The following is a 13,911-nucleotide window of genomic DNA, read 5'->3' on the forward strand; positions in this document are numbered from 1 at the left end:
TGTAGTATTAAGTTAAAAAGAAAACAAAAATTGTTATCTGGATGTTTCAAACAAGAATACCATAATTAAGTGCTGTATTGTTAGCCTTTAGCTAGCGTAGTCAACGTTGTATCGCAATTAAAATGAATGAGCACGTGTAGTTAACTAATCGGAACTGCGATTGACAGCTTGTGACTCGTGTTTATAAACAATCTAATAAAAATAACTATGGCTACTGGTGCTGATGTTCGGGATATTCTGGAACTGAGCGGAGTGGATAACGATGGTCCCATCAGCAAGAAAGACCTGATCAACTCCGATAAGGTTGGAGGCCCTTAAATATCAATATTTTTCTTTTAACTTGATTTCCCTCTTAACTTAGATCTGGGTAAATTAAAACAGATCGAATGAACTTCTGACTATGAGCTAAGCTGATTTATTGAAATGACGTTTGGTATTGTTTATGGTAAAAATATTTTTATCTTAACTGCTGCAGAAAAAATCCAAGAAGGCAACAGAGACCCTCACCTTCAAGAGACCCGAGGGAATGCACAGAGAGGTTTATGCTCTGCTTTATTCTGATAAGAAGTATGTTTTTAATATTTATTTGCATATTTCTACTTCAAAACTGTCTGTTTCCTATTGAAAATTAAGTTAGATGTTAGCCATTTAGCTTGGATTGATTTTTATGTTTTGTTACATATTCACTACTTTCAAAATGTTTGCATTACTAAGTAATTATATTGTGTACATTGTATTCATCATCTTTCAATAAATACCCAAATCCACAAGTAATTTTGCTTACTCGCCGTTTTCTTTCTAGACAATGATTTAATTTGTGTTAAATGTAGGCATGAAGCTTTTGTGTACATCTATGCTTAATCACGTTTAGGTCATGCTTTGTTGTTCCTTTTAGGAACCTTAGTCATTTTAGTTTCTTTTTCTTATTTTATCCACAGGGATGCACCTCCTCTGCTGCCGAGTGATACTACTCAAGGTTACAGGACAGTCAAAGCTAAGCTAGGGTGTAAAAAGGTTCGCCCCTGGAAGTGGATGCCCTTCACAAATCCTGCTCGCAAAGATGGAGCCATATTCCATCATTGGAGACGGGTAGCAGAGGAGGGCAAAGACTATCCTTTTGCTCGTTTTAACAAGGTAAGCCTGACCAGTATCTCTTTCAGTCCTGCAGTACACATACAATTTTTACTACAACCCCTCCTGATTCACAGCTCTTTTCTGTATTCTTACTGCTTTTGGTTTACCTGTATAGACTGTGCAAGTACCTGTGTACTCCGAGCAAGAGTATCAAACACATCTTCATGACGATGGCTGGACAAAAGCAGAAACAGACCATCTCTTTGATCTGTGCAAGCGCTTTGACCTACGTTTTGTTGTTGTCCACGATCGCTATGACTACCAGCAATTCAGGGTAAAACCCCAGTCCTTTACCTCCTGCGCTGGTGTCCACCAATACAATCCTAAAAATAAATTATGTACTTGCATTCGTTTTCTTCCACTGAAAATCTCTAGAAACGCTCAATAGAGGACCTGAAGGAACGATACTATAGTATTTGTGGTAAGCTGACAAAGGTCCGTGCTCCATCTGGAACAGAACCAAAGATCTACATTTTTGATGCCGGCCATGAGAAGCGACGCAAAGAACAACTGGACAAGCTCTTCAATCGAACACCTGAACAAGTTAGTAGCCTTCAAATTAGATTATTGTTGTCATGCAACTGTTTAAAAGTTAAGTAAAGCAAATAATGTAAAAGTCATGCTGAGCAAAGACCTGTTGTTGCCATCATCAGTATGGATATTGTTGGCATCTCTTGACATATTTGTTTCTAGACCTCTAAATGTTAATTTTGCACCGTCTTTACTTTTCCTGCAGGTGGCAGAAGAGGAGTATCTTATTCAGGAGCTGAGAAAGATCGAAAACAGGAAGAGGGAGCGTGAGAAGAAAGCCCAGGATCTGCAGAAACTCATTAAAGCGGCTGATACGACGACAGAGCTGAGGCGTGCAGAAAAGAGGGTTTCCAAAAAGAAACTCCCTCAGAAAAGAGAGACAGAAAAACTGGTGCGTGATGTGTTTAAACACAAGGACCCAAAGTAAAAACATGCTCTTGTTTTAATGTCATTATGAAAAAAAAAAGGGAGAATGAGTTGTATATTGTTATATTAAGACAGTTGTGATTTAAATACTTTCACATTAAGAAACAAAAAACAAAGATTAATTCTAAAACATTTGATATAATCCTCATATGGTTTTAAAGAAATAATAATAAATGTTCATCTTTAATAATTTCTTTTTCAGGCTCTTCCAGAGATGGCCGGCATCAAGTTCCCTGACTTTAAATCGTCAGGCGTTACGCTGCGCAGTCAGAGAGTGAGTCTAAAGTGTTCACATTGTCAACTTTAAACTTTATCTTGGTTCTATAATCCCCATTAAACAATTAAACACCTCTCTAAAACACGAATAGTCAAAATTTCCCCAATCAGTAAAGGTTCCACAGATTTACAGCAACAACTTTTTCACTCAAGTGCAGATTTTAAATCTATATAAACATGAAGTAAGATCAACTGATTTCGTTTGGCGTGGTGCTGACATCAGAAAAGCGTTTATGCAGCAGCTGATGTATGAGAACGACTAGAGTTTGGCTTTAGGCACCCGTCTCTTAATATTACTATGATGATTAAATGTGTTCCTGAAGAGCTAACCAACAAGATGACCCGTATTCATCTTGAAGACTGATGAGGAGCTTTCTCTCTATGGAAAATGCATTAGCACAGCTAAAGAAGTGGTGAGCGCCTGTAGCTAATCAGTCAGATAGAGTTCAGTGGATAAAGACGTTTTGATCTGGCCCACTGAAGTGCATTTCATAGGAATTAAAAGCCTTGAGGTGGAGCTGTTTATCCTAATATTGCCAGTACCTTAAATCACTGTGTGTGTGTGTGTGTGTGTGTGTGTGTGTGTGTGTGTGTGTGTGTGTGTGTGTGTGTGTGTGTGTGTGTGTGTGTGTGTGTGTGTGTGTGTGTGTGTGTGTGTGTGTGTTATTCAGATGAAACTGCCGAGCTCAGTTGGCCAGAAGAAGATCAAGGCCATTGAGCAGATCCTTGTGGAGCAAGGAGTGGGTGAGTATGAATCAACATTGGTCATTTACTAACATTTCAGAGTTTAACATTTTTAACACCCGTCTGCACCAAACATCAGTTCTAGTGTAGAAAACACAAACATGTGGAATGATCAACACTTTAGAAATATTTAAGCATTTTAAACAGAAGATAAAATAGGTTTTGAATTAAATATTACAACAAACTGATGAAAACAAGTGCACACAACCTTCCTCTCACTTTTTCACCCTCCCAGTTGTTTAAATTTGTGTTAAATTCAGTGATTTAAGCCATCCTGTTTTCTTTTTTATTTAGATCTCAACCCCATGCCCACAGAGGATATCGTACAGATGTTTAATGAGCTTCGCAGCGACTTGGTACTGCTGTACGAACTCAAACAGGCCCACAGCAATTGTGAATACGAGCAGCAGATGCTGCGACATCGCTACGAGGCTCTGCTGAAAACAGGCAGCGGAGCTGGGTGTGGAGGTACCACGGCAGGAGGACTGGCTAGTGTCCCACCGGGCGGGGATCTCGGTTCCATCAACAGTAATACATCATCCACCCCAGGAGCTGACACCCAGTCCTGGCTCGGTGCTGAGGATATTAAGATGGAGCCTAAGGAGCAGATCATCGATGTAGTTGGAGCTCCTCTCACCCCCAACTCGGTTAGTGTAATGATCCATTTAAAGTCAGTCTTCAGCTACCTTAACCAGGTAGCACGCAGGAATGGCCACACATGGTTTCATTTTCAAGTTTACTAAAAGTATAAAAACAATTAAAAAAAATAAGAAAAATGAATAAAAACAAGAAAACATTAAAGCTGCAAGCAGCGTCGTTCGGCCCTCGCAGCTCCACGCCGCTCCGGCCTGGCCGGCAGCCCGGACCACCAGGGCACGTCCGCGGAACAGTAATGTCGACCACCCCGACACCAGAAACCGCAAACGATCACCTCGTCCGCACCTCACCCTGACTCAGCATCCCCTCTGAGCACACCATTATATTACACATCTCACCACTAGGGCATACTCTATCTTTACGACACTGGTGGTGTGATGACACAGACCACCTGTAATGCTTTTCTGACCATTTTTTTTTGAAGTTATTGTGGGTTAAACATATCTAGGGGTGCTGGAAAGCTTTCAGATCATGACAAATATGGGCATTTCACCATAAAACAATAGACTTCCTGTAGTCAGGGGGCGGGACTTAGGTGATGTCAGCTGTCCACATTGTCATTGTCTTCAGATGTGGTCAGTTATCACACAGACAACATTTGATATAGATCTGATCATGCACATGGGAGTTATTAAGTCAAGAAATGTAATGGCGAAAGGTCAAAGTTTGAGGTTTAGCCACGCCCACACCTTTCAACTTTTGAAAAATCCGACGGTTGATTTTTTTCCCCTATGTCTTAAGAGTATATAGCAGATGTTTGAAGGCAATTGGTGAAAAAGACGACGAGGCATCGTACTCCAAACAATGTGTGCGAAAACCACTAAATCGAGTACTTGGACCAAAATGGCCGACTTCCTGTACGACTTTGCACTTGGCTCCAAGAGACTTTTTTGTAGGTCCTGAGACACCACATTAGTGTACCAAATTTCGTAATCCTCAGTCAAAGCATGGCTTGGGGCTATTAGTTTAAATGGTCCTAGGGGGCGCTATTTAAGGAAATAGGCCACGCCCACAAACTTCAGCTGTCTATTTCTCTTGAGGGTCGGACTAGGATCACTCCCCAGAAGTTTTGTAGCGATATCACGATAACTGAAGAAATGAGAGGCAAACGTATTTCCATGGCGTGATGGCAATTTTCGCCATGCTCCCAAAGCCCCGCCTTTTTTTGAAACCTACCAGTACTGGATACCAAGTGACCTCACGTTGTCTACTGCTATTTGACAGAGATTCCTGGTGATTGGGTAAAAGGAGTTCAGTAGGGAGCTGTGAAAATAAGAGTGGCGTGGCAACAGGTCAAAGTTTGAGGCTTAGCCACGCCCACACCTTTCAACTTTTGAAAAATCTGACGGTTGAATTTTTTCCCCTATGTCATAAGAGTATATAGCAGAAGTTTGAAGGAGATTGGTGAAAAGGGCGACGGAGCATCACTCTCCAAACAACGTGTGCGAAAACCACTAAATCACGTACTTGGACCAAAATGGCCGACTTCCTGTGCGACTTTGCGCTTGGCTCCAAGAGACTTTTTTGTAGGTCCTGAGACACCACATCAGTGTACCAAATTTCGTAATCCTCAGTCAAAGCATGGCTTGGGCTATTAGTTTAAATGGTCCTAGGGGGCGCTATTTAAGAAAATAGGCCACGCCCACAAATTTCAGCTATCTATTTCTCTTGAGGATAAGACTAGGGTCACTCCCCTGAAGTTTCGTAGCGATATCACGATAACTGAAGAAATGAGAGGCAAACGTATTTCCATGGCGTGATGGCGATTTTCGCCTTGCTCCCAAAGCGCCGCCTTTTTTTGAAACCTGCTAGTACTGGAGACCAAGTAACCTCAAGTTGTCTACTGCTATTTGCCAGAGAATCCTGGTGATTGGGTAAAAGGAATCCAATAGGGAACTGTGAAAAAAAGAGTGGCACGGCGACAGGTCAAAGTTTGAGGCTTAGCCACGCCCACAACTTTCAACTTTTGAAAAATCCGATGGTTGAATTTTTTCCCCTATGACTTAAGAGTATATAGCAGAAGTTTGAAGGAGATTGGTGAAAAGGGCGATGGAGCATCACTCTCCAAACAACGTGTGCGAAAACCACTAAATCGCGTACTTGGACCAAAATGGCCGACTTCCTGTGCGACTTTGCACTTGGCTCCAAGAGACTTTTTTGTAGGTCCTGAGACACCACATTAGTGTACCAAATTTCGTAATCCTCAGTCAAAGCATGGCTTGGGGCTGACAGTTTTAATGGACCTAGGGGGCGCTATTTCAGAAAATAGGCCACGCCCACCGGATGTTCACATCAGATCTTTTGGCGGGCCGGACTAGGATCACTCACAAGAAGTTTCGTGACGATATCTTTAGAAATGACGAAATGGGAGGCAAACGTAAGGCCACGGCGGTACGCCTGACTTCGCCGCGCCGCCACAGCCCCGCCCTCTGCCGAAAACTCCCATAAAGTGACGCCAAGCAACCTCCACTTGTCTTGAGTTACCAGCTACAAATTTGTGGTGATTAAGTGAAATGGGGCAATTTGGGACCTTTCACAGTAAAACTTGACCTTTTTGGTCCTGAGTGGGCGGGGCTTGTGTGATGTCATCATCCGACCATTCATTTTACTTTGTGGGTGAATGACGAATGACCACAGAAGGTTTGGTAACACTATTCCATTCAGTTATGAAGTTATAGCAATTTAAATTTTTTTGGCGAGTAGTCAAACTTTGAGGCTTGGCCCCGCCCCTTCAACATATACGAAAACTCAGAATCCTTGTCTCATTTTGTTCGCCCATCCCTTCTGAGCAATTTTACACCACTTTTGAGACGATCGTGGGATTTCCAATCAGAAACGGACCCTAAAAACTGCAAAAACGGCAAAAAATCGCCATTTCAACCCAAAATGGCCGACTTCCTGTTTGATATTGACCATGCTTGCAAGAGAATTTTCTGTGCGGACTGTTGAGTACTACAAGTGTACCAAATTTCATAACTGTACGATAAACTAAGCTTTATGGGCATGTTTTTTTTTCACTTTCTAGGGGGCGCTGTTCAGTCATTTTCTGTGCGATTTTTTTGTGACCTTTAAAATATCAAATTTTTCACCAGGCCTGACATGTTTGCAAAATATTGTGAGTTTTGGGGTATGATAAGGTCCCCAAAAGGCCATTCAAAGCGGGCTAAGAATAATAAATAAAAAAGAATAAACAGAGCAAAAACAAGAGGCCTTCGCAGCGCTTTCGCTGCTCGGGCCTAAAAAAGACAGAAAGTCCTTTTAACACGTCATAGCGTTTTAATCTTATCCGAGTCAGCTAGCGTGACCAGGTCCCGTTTCTATCAGGGACTAATTGTGTTCCAGGGGCAGGTGAACACTAACACACCGAGTGTTTTCTTTTGCAGCGCAAGCGGAGAGAATCGGCTTCCAGCTCATCTTCGGTGAAGAAGGCGAAGAAGCCTTGATGAGAGCTGCAGCCGGCGCACTCTGGAGGACAAATTACTGTGTTACTTATTGTGATGACAGTGGAGTGCCCATGAGCATTATGGCTGGACAGGACTCACACAACCACATTATCGTAGATGCACCACTGACTACACACAGATACACACAACATCTCACCTACTAACGAGACCTCTCCAAACCCTCCCCATCTGGCTGTGACAAAGGCAATGACTGAGTGACATTTCATTCCATTACGGCTCGTCTCCCTGCCTCCACCAACCGGTTGGCCATAGATGAGGCAAGACCAACTGTAAATTGCCAGGCTGGGCTAATCGGGACAGGGTGAAGAAGGCGGGAATGACTGGGTAATTGAAATGAATTGGAATGAAAGAACGGAGTCAGAGAGTGGGAGGACCTGGAGCCGCTGTGCTCATTTGAGCCATCTGATGTTTATTTTGGAGCCTAATAATGCCATAGTGTTTACTGGAAATGTGTTTCGTGTTAGCCTGTAGTACCGAGACCCTCTCGACCTGGAGTGCTTTTTTTTTTTCTTCCCATTCCTTCCGTTGGACTAGAGAGGCTGATTTCTCCGTGCTCTCCTCAGGTGACCTTGGAGATTATTCAGCCTGTAATTCAATAAACACCAGTGTCTTGTTTTTAACTGACTGGAGCGTGTTTGTGTCGTATCCTGTTTAACATTTCAAATCTGTGGTGGGTCTATTTCTGACGATCTTGACTCAGGGGTAATAGGTGTTGAGCACACGTTTGTTCGGGAAATTGTTGGATCCTGACATTCTTACCTTACCTGCCATCCAAGTTAAGTGACAACTAATGACTTCATTAATATGATAATTAAGCACAGCCACTGAAACTTCATTAGGTTCTTCCCCTCATAATATTGCTAATTGCTTGTCAATTAGGGTGTTTAGCCTCCTTAGACGTTCATTTCTATGCAAATTTTGCCTGAAGAGAAGCTCTGATGTGGGCATAGAAATTATAACTGGATATTAGCTTTGTTAGAGCTGCACACTTCAAAATCTCCCAACAAATAAACACTTTAAAGATAACCAAGATGAAATTGGTAAATTTAGGTGAGATGTTTCTTAATTATTTAGTTTAAAGGTGTAGAAAGTTGAAAAACTTTTTTTTCTGATTATAATGGGTCACTTTATGCAGGTGGAACTTGAAAATAGTCTCCTACACCTATCTCCTGCATTAGCTTTAGATAGAAAATAGATGGTGAAACTGGAGGATATGAAAATCGTCACAGATCTCCGTAACACTGTCACTTAACATTCACGGACTCACTCGTTCTAACTCGTGACAGGGTGACTGTTGTTGGTTTAGCATCCAGGAAACAGTAGAGAACATCTTAGCTAGTAAAAGCTAACCATTAGCACCATCTACTCCACCACACAGCAGAATTCCTCCAGGTTTGAGTCATTTGTGGAGATAAAATATCAATGTTGCAGAGCAACTGGAATCAGTGGAAGTTACATTGTTATCCAATTAGAGGTGAGATGTCCAAATATCAGGAAATGGGACTCCAATTCCTGCCGTGTTAAGATCTCTAATGTGGCATTCTGCTAGCTCCTGAAACATTTGCATCTGAGCTTTTTTCCTCCTGCGTATGACTTGCAAGACATTCATTTCCTACCAGAGACCACTGGAAATGAATTGATTAAACCAGTGATCCACACCTTTAAATTCAAGTGTTTTTATTATTTGAAAATGTGTGTGTGCGTGTCTGCTCTGTCTTACCCCAGTGAGTCGTGGCGGATGGCTGCTCATACTGAGCCACGTTGTTAAATAGGAGTTTTCCTCTCCACTATCGCTACATGTTTGCTTAGTATGGGGATTGCTGTAGTCACTGACTCAAGTCAGCAACTCGATGACGTGTCAGTGACTACAAGTCAGTGTAGTGTATGACTACAGATGTTTTTTGAGGTTTAATTACGATCAATAAGATTTGATGATTTCTATGTAAATGTAGAAATATCAAACTGATTGATCTTTGAACGTTTAACCAGAAGATTTAGAATTCTTTGTTTATTAACGGATTGGAAGACGCTTCGTATCAATTCAGACAGAGTCAAGTTTATAAAAAGTAAGAAATTTATTTTCTAAACAATTAAAAACATGACAGCTAGGAACACTTTATGTGATGAATGAATCTAAGTGGATGGAATGTGAGGTTATCAGAACCTTCGTATCTGGAGAAACAGTTCTGAGTGAAAGTGAATTTAGTCAGCTATAAACTATAGTGATTGTTTATGAAACCACATTAGACGCAATCTGTCGAGTCTACCTGCGTACCCTTCGTTGGAGACTCTCTTTTGGATCCGAGATGTCGGGGAGTCCGTGAGTCCGTGGACCCCATGGTACCGAAGTCCGTAGAGAAACCCGCAGTACGACCAGGTTAGTCCAGAGTTGTCTCCAGGTCACGACAAACAGGTGGACTTGTTTTGCATCTATGGAGTAACTCTTAAGGAGTTGAAGCTGATTCAGCTTTATTCAGAAGGAACCGTTTGTGATCAGCTGTAGCGTGCATCAGGTTTTGACAGCTTGTCAAAAGATGCGCTGGGTTAAAAAGGTTTTGCTTCGGATGGCCGGTCCGAAGCTTTCTCAAAAACTGGCTCACTCAAGAAGTGAAATCTGTTTTAACAACGGCCGTATTTTGATTACATGGTCAACCAGAATTTGACATGTAAAGGGGTTTTACCAAACAAACCCCAGAACATCAGAAGAGCTCTGATTTGTGTATCAGGAAATCTCTATGTGCAGTGACGTTTAACTTTAACTTGCGTCATGGAGATATGGTGAGAGTGTGTGAGCTTGTCAGTAGATAGTGATTCACTTGTCAAATCAACTTACCAATCATAACATAATATTCATTTCAACTTCAGTAATTTAAGCACAGATTAATCACAACATTGTTATTATTCTTCAGCCATTATTATTCATTCATTATATGATTATTTTAACACTCCATTATTTATAACGGTTCATTATTATAAAAGGTCCTTCTTCTTGTTCTGTGAAGCAAAGCAGGCTGAAATTAGCGGAAAGCTTGAGAGGGACCTTGGCCAAGCAACAGTATCTCTCTTGCAGATTAAAAGCACCAGTTAAGACTCATGTCTCCAAATGGCCAGGTACTGAAGAGGTCATCAGACTGTAGTTGGGAAACTGACCATTTCTGGAGGTTACATCAGCGACTCAATGCAATCTGTTGGGTTTGTTTTATAAGAAACTTGTAACTATTTGGCATAATGAACTGGATTGTTTTACTTTGTGAAGTGCATTCAGACAAACTTTTGTTTTGAATTAGCGCTATGTAAGTGAAATGAATTGAAAATCAAACTTTTATTTATTTGTAGATTGTTTTGAGAAAGAGGTCTTGCTTTTGTTTTTTAACAGTTTCAGTAACATAACTTTGTGAGTAGTTTGAGTGCTTTCCCATTTTATTTTTCTTCATTTATGGGTGATTCTTTGGTAATCTTACATCTGATTGCAGCAAAGTTTGGGATCACAAACCTTCAGCTGGTGTCTCCTGGGGTAGTTTGTTGTGATTGTTTTGAATGTTTGGGCTCATGGCTATGTGGAATTAACCTTCAATCGGTCGTATTACCTGATCATTATAAAGGTAAACACGAGCCCCAATAAACCAGATGTTAAGATAACATGTTTATTAAGATGTTTAGATCTTTTTTCATTCTAAACCCTCCCAGAACAAAAATAATTTGCTATATTTTTGCTATTTAGAGGCCAGCAAAAATTTTTTATTGAACTTTAGGTTTTTGCGTTTTGGAGAAAAAAAGCTTCAAATATACAGTTTCTGCTGAAGAAAATTAACAAAATAAGAGAAAAACACACATCCTCTAGTGTATTCTTCATCTTAAGAAACATTTCCTAACTTCCATAGATGAAGGCCTCAGCACCACTGAACCCTGTAAAAACCAATCACTGCAATCAGTCAGATTTTTATTTACATTCCTGATAAGTGCTGCTATGGTTGCAGCAGGGAGCCCAGGAACACATTGCTGGCCCTTTGATGGAGACAGAGAGAGAAAGAATGAGAGAAGCCAAGTAAACATGGGTAAAATTGATTCTCTGTGTCTATATTTCATGTTGAAAATTGGCTCATAAATCCAGAGGTTTGATCTATGGAACCGGTCGTTGCCTGAAAAAACCTCCGTAAATGTGTAATTTCTCCCTTGACAGAACACAGCCGAAAGGCTATCTTTCTTTTGCCTCCTCCTCCTCCTCCCCTTTCCCTACCCTTCTTCTCTGTCTTTCATTCTCTCTTTTCCTCCCTAGCATCTCAATGTTGGATTAATCCCCCCCCCCCCCCCCCCCCCCTCCTCCTTTCATGCTCCTCTGATATCTTCTTTTCATCACTGCTCATCCATTTATCAAAGCCGGGGCCTCTCTCTACTGTACCCCTCAGTTTCTAAAGCCACCTTAAGTTATATGGCAGACATCCTATAAGACAGACATCAAGACTGTGGAGGTTATTAATAAATACTAGTCCTAATAGAAAAAAGGCTGGCAGGGGGGTATCATCAGCCAAGTGTGAATGATAAAGACTCCCCCCCCCCCAGTAGCTCCGATGTAGCTCCTCCTGCCATGAACTCCATCCAGGCTACAGTGTACGTTCTGCTGTGCTGATGTGAAAAGCATGAGGCAGAACCGCACAGGAGAGTGTCTTATAATGTCGCTGAGATGGGATCTCTTTATCAAGGCCAGGCTGAGGCTTTAATCACGGCCTAAGAGGCGCGCTAGCTTTTTATCATAATTGAACTGTAGCAAGGCTAATCGCAGGCATACGTCACTGTCGAAGGGGGGTCGCTCTGCTGATCCGGCTGGGAAACTGGCGTTGGTGATTGAAAACACAGTTAAGAGAAAAGATGTGCGGTGAAGGACATAAAGTGGGAAGAGGCAGGTAATAGTACAGATGAAATAACGCGGCTGAAATACATCATGCCTTGAGGTAACCGCTGATGTGTCAATGATTAGACTGTTGATGGCTCCTCTACATGGCAAAGTGCTTTATACCCTGTATGTCACATGCAATCGCTGATTACTAGAAGGTAAAAAGGCAGCAATTGTACATTAGCATGTGAGAATTTCCTCCAGCATTCTAGCAGTTACCATGTGCTGTAAAACTGTCCAGAACAGACTCTGGCCCTCGTGACCCTCTCTCATCTTCACGTCTGTTTGACTTTCACCTCCTCGTGTATTTAGGTCACCTTGAGGGAGAAACTTTTAATCATCGTTCCACATCAGATCCACCTGTGCCCTCTGGGACACCGAGCTACAACAGGGAAGGGGGGGAAATTAAGTACCCACAGGGCTGGACAGTCATTTCCACAGATTTTTTATTTTTTTGTGCTAGTTTGGGGGGAGGCCTGCTGCAACACAAACCCCATCACTAGAGCTGAGCAGTGCTTACAGCTAGGCATTAACCCATCTATCCACTCTCCACATTTAAGCCCGCGGTGGCAGCAGAGGAGTAGAGTAGAGAGGCGAGTGTGACTCTATCTAGACTTACTTTTCCCGCAGAACTGAGTTCTGCTTTGGAACGTCTGCAGGCAGATGCTGCTGCCTCTCATAATGCCCTGTTAAATCAGGGTGGACAATGTTAGATAAGTGATTTGATAAATTCAATGGTTAATGTAGTGGAAAACAAGATCCTTTTTGGTTTTAATCAAATATCAGCTGTATTGAATTTTACACATTCATTGTAATTTAGACCAAACTGTTTCTGGGAGTAGAATTCTTTTCCTAAAGATCTGAAGGTAAAAATACTTTTCTTTGCATCTAATGAAATTTTTATTTTTCTGATGTTTCAAAATTAGAAACCGAGCCAAACGAAGATTAGCAAGGATGACCCTTGATGAAGGCAAGCAGGTGACTGGGGTCCACAGCATCACATGCGGGGTGCCTCAGGGATCAATTCTAGGCCCAGTACTTTTTAACCTCTATATGCTCCCTCTGGGCAGCGTCATCAGGAGACATGGGGTGAATTTCCACAGTTACGCTGATGATACACAGTTGTACATCTCCGTGTCTCCTGATGACGCTCAGCCAATGGAAACACTTTTTAATTGCATTTTAGATATTAAATCATGGATGACTGAAAACTTTCTCCAGCTCAACCAGGGCAAAACTGAAGTTTTAGTCATCGGTCCTGAGGCCCAGAGAGAGAAACTTTTACCTAAACTACAGTCAATGTCTTTTTATCCATCACTACAAGTGAAGAATCTGGGTGTTATTTTCGACTCTGAGCTGACTTTTATCCCCCACATTAAAAACATCACAAAAATAGGTTTTTACCATCTTAAGAATATCGCCAGAGTCCGCCCCATTCTCTCTCGGGCCAATACGGAGACGCTAGTGCATGCTTTTGTAACCAGTAGAATTGATTACTGCAATGCCCTGCTTTCTGGTCTTCCCAAAAAGAGCATCTCAGGTTTACAACTTTTACAAAACTCAGCAGCACGTGTCCTGATGAAGACCAGGAAGCGGGAGCACATCACTCCGGTTTTAAAATCACTGCACTGGCTCCCCGTATGTTTCAGGATCGATTTTAAGATTCTTTTAATGGTTTTTAAGTGTCTTAATGGTCTTGGGCCTTCTTATCTTTCAGAACTGCTTTTACTGTATAAACCCTCGCGGTCTCTGCGCTCCTCTGGCAGCCGTCTCCTAGTTATCCCTAAA

General features: G+C 41.8%; 1 protein-coding gene across 1 annotated transcript; it reads left to right on the forward strand.

Moving 5' to 3' along the window:
• Positions 1-7,421, forward strand: dmap1 (DNA methyltransferase 1 associated protein 1). The gene is made up of 10 exons (XM_015970547.3): positions 1-303; positions 476-567; positions 939-1,134; positions 1,250-1,408; positions 1,510-1,677; positions 1,871-2,056; positions 2,294-2,365; positions 3,039-3,111; positions 3,406-3,758; positions 7,152-7,421. The coding sequence occupies exons 1-10, from the start codon at positions 208-210 to the stop codon at positions 7,209-7,211; spliced, it is 1,455 nt and encodes a 484-aa protein (XP_015826033.1). The 5' UTR covers positions 1-207; the 3' UTR covers positions 7,212-7,421.
• The last annotated feature ends 6,490 nt before the right edge of the window (positions 7,422-13,911 follow it).

The sequence above is a fragment of the Nothobranchius furzeri genome, chromosome 8, assembly GCF_043380555.1.
Source record: "Nothobranchius furzeri strain GRZ-AD chromosome 8, NfurGRZ-RIMD1, whole genome shotgun sequence".
Taxonomy (NCBI): Eukaryota; Metazoa; Chordata; class Actinopteri; order Cyprinodontiformes; family Nothobranchiidae; genus Nothobranchius; species Nothobranchius furzeri.